General features: G+C 38.0%; 1 protein-coding gene across 1 annotated transcript; it reads right to left on the bottom strand.

The window, feature by feature from the left end:
- Positions 1-405: 405 nt before the first annotated feature.
- Positions 406-6,168, bottom strand: LOC111865122. The gene is made up of 4 exons (XM_023852874.2): positions 5,735-6,168; positions 4,254-4,466; positions 2,577-2,774; positions 406-1,957 (listed from the first exon to the last, which is right to left on the bottom strand). The coding sequence occupies exons 1-4, from the start codon at positions 5,880-5,882 to the stop codon at positions 1,791-1,793; spliced, it is 726 nt and encodes a 241-aa protein (XP_023708642.1). The 5' UTR covers positions 5,883-6,168; the 3' UTR covers positions 406-1,790.
- Positions 6,169-11,674: the final 5,506 nt, after the last annotated feature.

The following is an 11,674-nucleotide window of genomic DNA, read 5'->3' as shown; positions in this document are numbered from 1 at the left end:
TGATTGTGATTTTTCTCATAATAGTCTTCTGGCCTTTGACACCATGTAGTCTTGTAGACTGATATGACTGCTCAGAGACACATCTGTATCTGCCTACTCGTACAAGACTACATGGTTTCAAAACCCAGAAGATCACAGTTTATTCTTTATAAAATTTCTGCTACTTTCATTAGCTGAAAAACTAATGTCTGACTCAAGGTTTGTACAATGCCATATTTGTTTCAACACCCAGAAGCAAGCAAAGGGACTCATACGAGGACCCTCTGCTAAAAGAGTGAAGGAACTGTTGAAGTTAAACAGGAACCAGCTACGATGGGTGGTGGGACTACTTACAGGACACTGTCACCTTAAAGGACACCTCTTCAAACTGGGACTAAGTGATAGTCCCACTTGAGACGTGTGAATGTGAGGCCTTAGCTTATTTAAGATTGCGCCACTTGGGTCAATACTTTATGGAACCAAGTGACTATTTCAATGCCGCCACATACAAAATCCTATGCTTCATTCAAAGCGCAGGATTGCTGAGGGGATAATCAAAAGGGGAAGCACAATTGATCACTGTAGGTTGCGGTGCAAGGGCCAAGAAGGCCCACCCCTTATACATTCAATACCCAGACTATCTGGTTACATCTATATTCCTCGGGAGCTGCTTCCATTAGATGTCAAGAAACCAAATTTCACATAACTGAATTATGACATTCAGCATTCAGCCTTTTCAAGCATTAGTCATGTTGCTGGTGTCATAACAAAATTTGCAAGTTTCCTGTATCATCATCATACACAACTTCAGGCATGATGCAGATGTTCCCATCTGCTACACCTGTCTGGTGATCAATAACATGGCTTTCATACGAAGTATTACGGTCTTTCTCATGGTGGTGGTTATGAAGAGTTCTATCTTCTGGGATATAACACCATGTAGCAGCATTATATTTCCCAGAAGATGGAACGGTTTATTGCTGTGTAGTTTTGTAGACAGGTACATGATGACACATCCCTGCAATCTTAGTACTTGCTGCCGTGACAACCACAAACCTCATCAGTTGGCTCAAAGCTTATTAGGGGAAACACAAACTTGTGGACATAGTGACTATGGAAGTCTCCATTCCCTATCACTGCAAAGTTCTAAAGCATCTGCACGTTGCGCTCCTTTAATTAATTAAAATGGTCAGTTAGTTTGAAATTTTAATTATTTAATTCTAAAAATGTAGGACATGAAAACAGTTTGAAGGTCTATAATGATAATGTAATACTTAAAATACAACTTTGTTAACTTGACTTGGAATAATTTAAGACACTACAAAATTCAAGTCAGTAACTTTCCTTGTCTGGGAATGATAATTACAAATTTGATGAAGAGCAGAAAGATCTACTGGAAAAGGAATGAAAAGTTTGATGCAGCTTTCAGCACTCTGAAGTTTGCCCTTCCTCATTGGCATCCGGGTCATAATGTCAGTGGAGAAGGGGGATATCCATGACTTTTTTTTAGCACTGTTAGCCATTTCAGGTACGAATTACAGTGCTCAACAGGTGAAATTTATAGAAGGTGGATAATTCGAACTCACTTAATTCAAGCCAAATGAGGTTTTACCGTACAATGGAAAATGAAAGGCAACCTTTTTTTGCTAAGCGAATGATTTCATGGCATAGTAGAAACATGGAACATAAGATGGGTCACTGTGTCTCTTCCTACTTCCTGCAACTTTTATTTCGCTTCATTGATATAGCAACAATTTTCAAAATACTGTCCCTCTGTTTCTCCTGCAGGACATGAAGTCATGATTGCATATTCAAGATTTCTTGGATACTTTCTTCTCAGTTGCATGCTTCTTCTTTCTGCTGGACATTTGGATGAACAGCTTGCGAACGTGTGATATGAAACCCTGCGTGTCCTGTGTTGTCTCCAGTTTCTCTGCCAGATCCTTCTCACAAGGTAAAACGGGTTCCATTTCAAGCACTGCAAAAATATGGGATTTCAGTACCAATAAAACCTGCAAGATCCTTACACATTTCACTTGCTGAACTTTACTGTTACTAACATGAGTACTTGTCCTGTAATCCTGTGCTGATACCTACATAGTTGAACATGGGGCTGTAAAGGGTTATCTACAGAGAAACATTATGTATGCAATAATTATGGTACATAGCAATTCTGAGTGTAAACATCCATAGATGGTTATTTCCTCAGAGTCTACTGTGTGCTCTGCCATAAAATGTATAAATCAAGCCTCTATTAGGGCATGCCATAGCTCTGGCAGTTGCTAGTTTCTCAGCAAGGAGGCCCAGGTTTAATTTCAGATTAGATAATGTGGGTTTCATGGTAAAGGATAGATTCTTCTCCAAGCATTTTGTGATTCCCCTGTCAGTTACCATTCCATCATTGTTACATACCCATCTATCATCAGGGGCTGCAGTAGGGACCCAGTCTCACTTCACTCCTACAACTATCTAAAATCTAATGTTCTGATTAGCTATACATGCTAACACTGCATAACCATTGCTGAAATAAATACAAGAGATGTAGAATTGTAGCTGGATACATTTCAGTAGGGCAAGCCTCTAAGAGGAATACTTACGACTCCATCTTCCATCAGAATTACTCAGCTTCAGAGAACACATCTGGCATCCTGGTGCAGAGATGTTCAGAAAGTGGACAAGGATTACTTCATTTTCATCAAATCTGAGTCTTATATTCAATTTCTTCTTGTAATATGCCATGGCCTTCAAAAATATCTCATGCTTTTTTACCAGTTCCTTTTGAAATTGTTCTTTTTCTGAAAATATATTGTGGTATACATACATTACTTTCATATGACCATAAATGGACTTTGATGAGAATATATATACTTCATGTAGGTTCTCACAATGGAGAAGATTCATATTGTCACCTTCTGGCCTAAGACACCATACAGTCTTGTATGTATGTACCAGGTTTTCGGTGGAACATACAGCCTCCATCTTCTACCTAGTAGATGAGGTAGTTTGTTTCTCTGAAACACTAGTGCTTACCTATCAGACTACAAGCTGTCATAACCCAGAAGACAACAGTATACATGCACTTTGCCACTAGAAACTAACAGAAAGTTACATCCTTGCGCTCATTTTAACTTATGAACAAACATTTCTCTTTCAGTTACCTGTAAAAATGTGCATTAATATTTTCATAACCCTTTCTTCCACTTAGGACAATATAATAACATTAAAATGAAAAGTACTCTTTCCCCCAGATTCAAAATATAATCTTAGTTAGTAGTTTAGTTTTAAGTTTAGCTTAAATCCTAGTTAGTAGTTTAGTTTTAAGTTTAGCTTAAGTTTCTCCCCTTCTCCCAGGCCCCAACCTATTCATATATGGAGGGGAACTAATGAGCTCCCCTCCACACGTCATTTCACACAACTCGCAACAATTTGCTAAATGTATTCATACAGATTGCAAATAAATGGGGATCAAAAAAAAAAAAAACCTCTTTCCCCTCTAAGATAATGAATTATCATAATGTAAATATCCAGGAAAAGAAGTTGGCTGATAGAGGCACTAGTGTTTTACAAGGAAAGATCAAAGGCATAACCTTTCTTATGTCACATACAGTATTATCCCACATTTGAGATTTTCCCTTTCATGTCATTTCCAACATATTCTGCCAGTGCCTTCCTGCCTCTCTATATATTATATATCTGCAATCTGTCATTCATTTCTTGTAAGTGATCCTAGATGGCAGGAGTAGCTCTTTTACTGTACTGGCAGATTAAGAATAACTGCATATTAATTTTACCTGAGATTAAGACGCATCAAATCAAGATTCAAGTAGCAACTAATTCCATTAATTCATTTTAATCCATAGAGATTACAGCGTTAAATGGCTGTATGCTTATGAAAGGACATGGGACAATGCAGTTATGGTCTAGTTTTTAAATTAAATTTTAAATATTCACTTAGTTTTATTCCATGTTATGTCTCACTCTGGATATAACATAAATTCTGTGGAGTTCTTTACCATTCTGTCAGAACAAGGGACAGTCCTCCTGTTGGTTACATTACAATTTCCCTTTTCGTGAAGACACCACACAGCTTGGTTGGTATGCAAATACCAAGGTTCAGAGGGACTTGCTGTCTCATCTTCAACCTTGAAGACGAGACAGCAGCTTCTTTCAAAATAGTGGTATCAACTTACATGATATCACATCCCACAAGACCATAATCTTGACAATGACCACCATGACAACTGGATACCTTTGCTTTTCATATCCATACATACCTGCTTCTGCCTTGCTTTTCTTCACAAGCAAATCCTGCTGACCTTCCGTCTCTACTGCGATCTCCTTTCTTAACTCTAAGATTGTAGACTCCAAAGAGGGTATCTCTTCTTTGTTTGCAAGCTCCTTACTTTTCAATGTATAAATATTCACCTCTACTTTGTTGCATTCTTGAGATAACATTCTGCTTGTTGCTTGTAATTCTTTTATTTTTGCTACATGCAGGAGGAAATAAACATTACAAGATACTGAAAACTACGTTCAAAATTAACGTTAATTAACAAATGCTGAAATGTCAAGATTATATCAGATATTTTCTACAGTTTTGAATATATTTAATGTTCAGAATATATCAATTCAATGTTTCCCACTTGTAAGAGATCTGATACAATTTCTTACAAGCCTTACTTTTCTGTTGTTTGAGGTAAGTGTAATATTGAATCTAAAAGGGAAGAAACAACAAGGCTTGGAAGATATTACTCAAAGAGAAACCTCTGAGATTTATGTAGATTATCAAGTAATGTAAGTAAATTATAGACCAGTGTCTTTTTTAAACCAAACCATGTGAGCAATGTGTTCATCTGTTTCCTAGGTTTTAAAAAAGCAAAGGCATTTGATGGTAACAGTTTTCTGGATTGTATGACACAAACTCCGTCCTAAGCGCAACAATTTATTGTTACACACGTATTAAAGACAAGCAGCGACACGCACACAGGGAACCTGCACAGAATAATACCTGAACGGTGCTGAAAGCAAGAAGTAGCCACTGCATCACTGTAGACCTTGAGCAGGTATCCCTGTGAATTTTGGAATTTTAAATTTTAAAATTTAAATTGAAGATTTTAAAAATACCAAAATTCAAAATGATGTATGTAAATTAACAAAGATTTTATACGTATCTGACAAATATCAGCAAAGGGGATTCTGATATATCAGGACCTATTAACAACGGAAAAATGAATTAAGAATGCTGGTGTTTTTCAATTTTAAACTACGTGCAGTGTAACAGTTACGTGAGAGAAAAACACCTGAGGATCGCCATTTACGGATAAAACATGTAGTGTAGAAGAAAAGAAGACAAAAGAACTATAATATATCGTTGCACTTAGGGCGGAGTCTGTGTCATACATTGTGTAGAGTGTAACAGGATGCTTAAATATAATACTGTTTTCTGGACTGGTCAAAAATTTCAGTGAACCAGTGAGTGAGAAATATTGATCTAGAGGTTTATGATAGGCTAGACATGTAGGTTGAATGGGGGAGGCGAGAAATCCATCCAAGATTCTGCTAAGATAGTTCCTCAGGACTGTATCAAATGGCTACATTGCTACAAGTGTAGAACTGGCATATGAAAGGGCATCTTTGTAGTAACATTGACCATTAATACTTCAATCAATATATTGGTGCATATTCTAAGAGCGGAAATAAATAACTTTTCTATACTTACAAGACACATTCTGGGTTTTCAATCCAGTTTACTTACCAACGGTCAACTGTTGCATTCTTATTACTTCCTCTATATACCTTGAACTGTTAATCAAAATCCTCTCCCACTGTTTCCTACGTGTTTGTAAAGTATTATCTTTGCGCTGTAAAACTAGTGGTACATTCACATAGCACGATATATCCATTTTGTGAAGTATTTGAATTTTAGGGGCAATTCAAATTAATGTATCTGATCCGTATCTAACCGCCTTTTATTGCTAACGGATGTTCAAATATCTGTTTACAGCGTCCTACATCACCAACGCGCCACGAAAGCGCCCTACGCTATTACCAGGTGTAACCAGTCTTATCTTTATTGCAAATCTGAACAGTGTTTAAAACAATATTTGGTGAACTATTTAGTATGTTCTTGTCACTTAAACAATTTGCACACGTTTTGTTTTCAACAGATAACGTAATTTTCCCTATTATATGAAAAATAAGACGTTAAAGATGGTGTGAACGTATACAGCCTTACGAAACTTAACGTAGTGCTGATATGAGTATTTGCTCAATTCTACTCAAAGCGCATTACAATTCCTGCACTTCCAACATTAATTGTTCTTTCTGACACTCACTAAATCCAAGATACAAGAACTGGATTTCACATCTCCAAACCTAAATCCCCCCAAAGTAAGAGTATACCGAAATTTTTATTCGTGCAAGAATAACCTCGTTGAAATTTATCTTTGCTGTGCCGAATTTCGATACAGAGCATTCGATAATCTTCTGTAACCTTTGGTGACGAATAGTAAAGAAAAAGAAGTAAAGAAGACGGAAAGTACCGGCAAGTAGGGTAGGGATGTAGGGATCGTAGGGATAGTACGACTGCTGTGGTGATCGGTCTTAGTTAGAGTTGACCAAATTTGTATTGCCATCTCCGTCAGAAATTTGATCGAGAAGTCCACTGAAGGAAGAAAGGAATTTACAGGGAAATCTCGTTATGTCTGATAATGTCTGTGTTACGATACCCAAATAATCCTGATCATAACAATAATCTCATTAAAAGTCTTCCGCACATTCCAATTCGAAACGATTATAAAAATAATAATTACGAAATTGCAAATGCTTTGAAATTGTTACTTAAAATGGGGTCCTTTCAGAATTCTCAATGTGTCGGATTTAAACCGAAAGACAGTTGGCTTATGTGATTGGTAAATATTTAAAATTTTTAAAATAGGAGCAAAGGATAATTTCAGGAAGTAGATTGATTACATGCATTTTCTTGGATCTGATATGATCATAGATTCATCAATAACCAGCAACTTATTATACTGTAAATAATTTAAACAAAATGTGGCAACATTGTCACATGTTAATGATTAGACGCGGCTTTGGATTGATAATTACATTTATTGCTAATAATTACAAAGGATTACAACACTCAGTAATCGCCTTTATCCGTTCATCGCCACGATGTAGTGTTGCATATTGTATTTGTTTCACCAGACTACTTCCATCTGCTTCCTGAGGTTGTCCTCGTCGGAAGTTTTCGAAGATGGTCTGTTGTCCCGCCCTGCTGTCTTGTTCCGAGTGGACTTGATGCTTTAGCCAATTTAACCTTATATGCGAGCTGCTCTTTCAACTTCATTCTGTAATATGCAGGAATACTGATTTGTGGCATATTCAACATTATCCACTGCAAGTCTTTTTCTTCATCCGTCGTCCAGTTCCCTACTTCGTCCTGGTGAACGTCGTCCTTGGGGGCTGAACCTACATGTGGGTTGCTGCTTTTTGGCAGATTCTGTAGCATCCAGCGCAGTATGTTCAAACTCCTTTCCAAGAAATATTGACATGTTGGTTTCACGACATCCCAGAGTAAGTGTAGATTTATGACAATATCCCGCAGTAAGTTTGCTTTTTCATCCTTTGTCCCGTCCTGTTGTACTTGGTACTGGTGAAGGTGGTCCTTGGGACCTAACCTTAGACAGGGGTTGCTGCTTTCTGGCTGAATCTGTAGCATGCAGCACATTCTGTTTAAACTCATTTCCAAGACGTACTGATATTTGGGTCTTATGACATTATCCCACAATAAGTGTAGATTCATGGCAATGTCCCACAGCAAATTTGCTGCTCCATCCAGATATATTGTTATTTCTCTCATTTGTCTACTATTCCAGGCATATGCCCATATCCCAAGACTCAATAGTGTGTTTACCATCATAAGATTAAAGAAAATGGGCAGTGAACAAATTTCAACACAGCCAAAAATTCTGGATAAAATGTAGCATATCCCAGCTGTAGCACAGAAGACAGCAGGAGTTCTTGCAGCTTTGAAGTTTTTACTTTTATTGTGCATCTTGAACTGTCCGTAGAGAACTTCTAGTTTGTTTTCTAGCTTCACTTTATATGGTTCAAAGAAAAGTTGGGACCCCGTTTTACATTTATTGTTGAACTGCTGTAATGCTCTAACTATAATTCTCTGGTGTACAGCCTCAAGATGTGCAGTGCTGAGACATGGCTTGTCACCACGACATACCTCCTCCATCAACGCTGAGTAAGTTTCCTTTGCTGCTCTTACTTCTGACAGATTGTCAGCTTCAGCTGCATCAGGCAAGATGATTTTCGGTCCAGGAAGCTCAGCACCCTTATAAAATTCAAGATATGATTTGAAATGCTGGAACATTTCCTTTGCCTTCACTTTCTGACCAATTTCTTTAACAAGTAAGTTCTCAGGGGCCAGCGTCATTGTAACAAATTTATGAAGCTGGCTAACCTGACTTAGGTTTTTTCATGGTTTTTCACAGTACCACCAGGCAAATGTTGATTGGACTTAGTATCTGTAATCAGGTGACAAGCACCAAGACTTTTGAATACATTATTTACTAATCATCAACCCTTTGATACTATACAGTTTCCGCTACGAAGTGTGTTGTGAGATCATGCAAGGAAATGTGGTTCAGTAGCAGTTTCTCCAGTCTTCTTCTCCCATCTTTTATTTCTTTTTTCTCCCTGTGCCATGTGCATGATACAAGGGTAGAAAAAACGCTACTAGGAATTACATGTGAAATTGAAATAGGGATGAATAAATAGCTCAGAACATGACTAAATGGAAAACCAATAGTTCTTGTAATTTTATTCATTGCAAAGTGAATTGAATGTTAATCATCACAGTATTCTCACTGCAAACTCAGAGTCAGTTTGGCAGGTGCACATTGCTTGGCAGAATGAGAGTATGTTTCTAATAGATCTGTAACTTTAAGCATACTGTGATATTAAAAAGATATTTTGGCAAAGAAGTTTCAAGATGGTCAGTACAGTCAGAAGAATTCCGTCTTCTGGGGTATTGTCTGAATTTCCGGGGGAACATGTCCCCTGAATCTTCAGGGTCAAAGAATAAACGAAACAAGAAGCCAGCATGAAGCAGATGGGAAGTTTGGCTTTGTTACCTGCCAGCTCTGGTTTCTTGCTTGATTTATTCTTCAACCCTGAAGATGGAGGCAACATGTTTCTGCAAACTGTCTGATGACTTTCGACAGACTACACGGCATTATATCCCAGATGACAGAACTCTCAAAACCACTGCTGACAGAAGCTCAAATCCTACACAGTAGTCAGTACTTTGCAGTGCAGTAATTTTATATACAGTGGTTGGTGGGTAAGCAGTTCAGATTTCAGACTATCTCAAGGTAATTTTGAATTGGTAATTTTTGGACTGCGCATTTGTGTTCTGCCAGTCTCATACAAAATTTACATTACAGGACTTTGAGAAGGAAATGATTGAAGAGAAGAAACGTCAGGAAGAAGAAGGCAAACGTGGAGCTTGGAATGAAGTTGAGATTGGTGAGTCATTAGCAGATTATTTATGTACCACATAGGCCTATTCAAATTAAGAGATATTGACGCTTTAGTATTGGTTTTAATTGTGTGTTTATATTTTCAAGTATTTCATAAATGGTGAACCATATTTAATCATATACTGCAGTTTTGTTAGGGGTTTTAGTAGAAACACATTAATCATTACTGTTTAATATTAGTAGTGGTAGGTTAGTTGGTTGAGTTGGAAGGTCGTGGGTTCAAGTCCCGATGAGGTCATTAATTTTTTCAATTGACCCAATCCTTCTAGCTGCACTATGGCCCTGGGGTCAACTCAGCCTCTTAACAGAAATGAGTACCAGGAGTTTTCGTGGGGGGTAAAGTGCAGCCGATTTCGAAGGCTGACAACCTCACCACCATCTGTGAGCCGATTGACTAGAAAATATTGGAACCTCGGCGTCTCACAACCCTATGGACCTCCACAGTCTGTTACAGGGATAATTATTTTTTTTTTTACTGTATAGTGTCTTGGTATGTTATGAATGTTACTCATGAGGAATGTCGTCTTCTGGGATGTGGCACTGTATAGATATTGTGTAAACTGATGTTTTGGAGGAATGTATCGCCTCCATCTTCATGGTATAAAAATCCACAAGCAAACTAGCGTGACCAGGTGGCTGCAGACTAAGTCACCTAAGTTGTCCTGTAGCTGTCAAGTCTTCTCCGCAGCAGGCCTTAGGGAAGAGAGTTCTCATGGGCACAAGGATCGGCCACTTGCTTTGATTATGGAGTCAAGTAGGAGATTTTGAAGGGTAAAGAATATCTGAGCTTTGAATACATTGTCATGTCCTCTGTAACTGGATTGCAAGTCTTGTCTTGTCTCTCGGGATTGACCCACTTTGGTATTAGGGAGGTGTACATGATGGTCAAGACAGGACGAAGTAAGCAGGCAAGAATTTTATATACAGCATTGCTTTATCTTTTTCAGAGATGATGAAAAGTTTGGGCGTTGCGAGTGCTACATTGGTCCGACCTCAGACTTCAAAGAAAAGGAGGGCTACAAACCAAATGTTAAACTCGACTACATAGATGATGATGGACACGTACTTAATGCAAAGGAGGCTTTCAGGTTAGCACAGATAATAGCATATCTGTTTTTAAGATAGGTCACACTGTTGAGGGTACCCTGTCCAAAGGTAGGACATTCAGAAAAAGTTTCCACAGTAATTGCCATTTAAAAAAAAAATTCCAAGGAGGAAGCAGTTTTTCAGTGGAAACAGAAAAGATTATGGGACTACCGTGTTTATCGTCCATGTGTGCCATCCTCACGATAATGTGTGAACCAACTGGTGGATTTATGTGGAACTCTTTAGTGTCATCATGCCACTCACATGTTCTTTTAGTTGTCTACCATCAGCCATGTTAACATGGTGACTGAGTTGGGAGCACCACTAGAGTGACTTAAATTAGGTCCTTAAGAAAAAGGTCCTGGGGTAAGCTGTTATACACATTCAGAAGGTTCTGAGTTTGAACCCCACTCACGTCTGTGTACAGATTTTTCTGCTCACAGATGATGCCTTTACATCTACCAGAGTTTGAGCTTCAGGAATACAAAGGATACCCCCCCCCCCCATTGGGTTAGAGCCCATGTTAAATTGTAGGGTCCCTCTGCTGACCAGCACTATCACGATTACCCTATCATGGGTGGTGAGATTATTGTCTTCCACCTCAGATGCTTTCGGTAGAACTTGTTGTTTTGACTTCCTTTTCTCCCATTCTGTATGTGACAGTTTGTAACTAGCCGACACATTGTGACGTTTGAGTGTGTAAATACTTTGTACTTGATACAGTTTGTTGTGTAGGCACAGAATGTGGCAGAATGGTTCATTTTGCAGATAGGTTGCTTGAATTAGGAAGAAACATGCCTCAAAATTATTATTGTCCCATTGTACTTTTATCAAAATATTTTGTGTTAATCATGAGTAAGTTGTGTTGGAATACAGAATGTTACATATTTTTATTATTTCACAAAATAACAGATTGAACCATATATGGATCATACCCTTTTTTCTGGCTGAAACTTAAGGTTGGAAGGATTTTACATGTTACTTGGAAACATGGCCACATTCTGTAAGATCCTAAGATACAGTGACTTTAATGTTGTCTCTATTTCTGATTTCAG

The sequence above is a fragment of the Cryptotermes secundus genome, unplaced genomic scaffold (assembly GCF_002891405.2).
Source record: "Cryptotermes secundus unplaced genomic scaffold, Csec_1.0 scaffold2, whole genome shotgun sequence".
Lineage (NCBI taxonomy): Eukaryota > Metazoa > Arthropoda > Insecta > Blattodea > Kalotermitidae > Cryptotermes > Cryptotermes secundus.
The sequence above is the reverse complement of the archived record's forward strand: the minus strand, read 5'-3'. Positions and strand labels throughout refer to the sequence as shown.

Bases quoted from the DNA above. Each gene is read 5' to 3' on its own strand.
- LOC111865122 (XM_023852874.2), bottom strand. From the start codon at position 5,882: ATGGATATATCGTGCTATGTGAATGTACCACTAGTTTTACAGCGCAAA. The intron at 4,467-5,734 runs GTAAGTAAACTG...TCCTGCATGTAG, and splicing joins AATGCAACAGTTGACCGTTG to CAAAAATAAAAGAATTACAA. The intron at 2,775-4,253 runs GTATGTATGGAT...ATATATTTTCAG, and splicing joins GAAAAGCAAGGCAGAAGCAG to AAAAAGAACAATTTCAAAAG.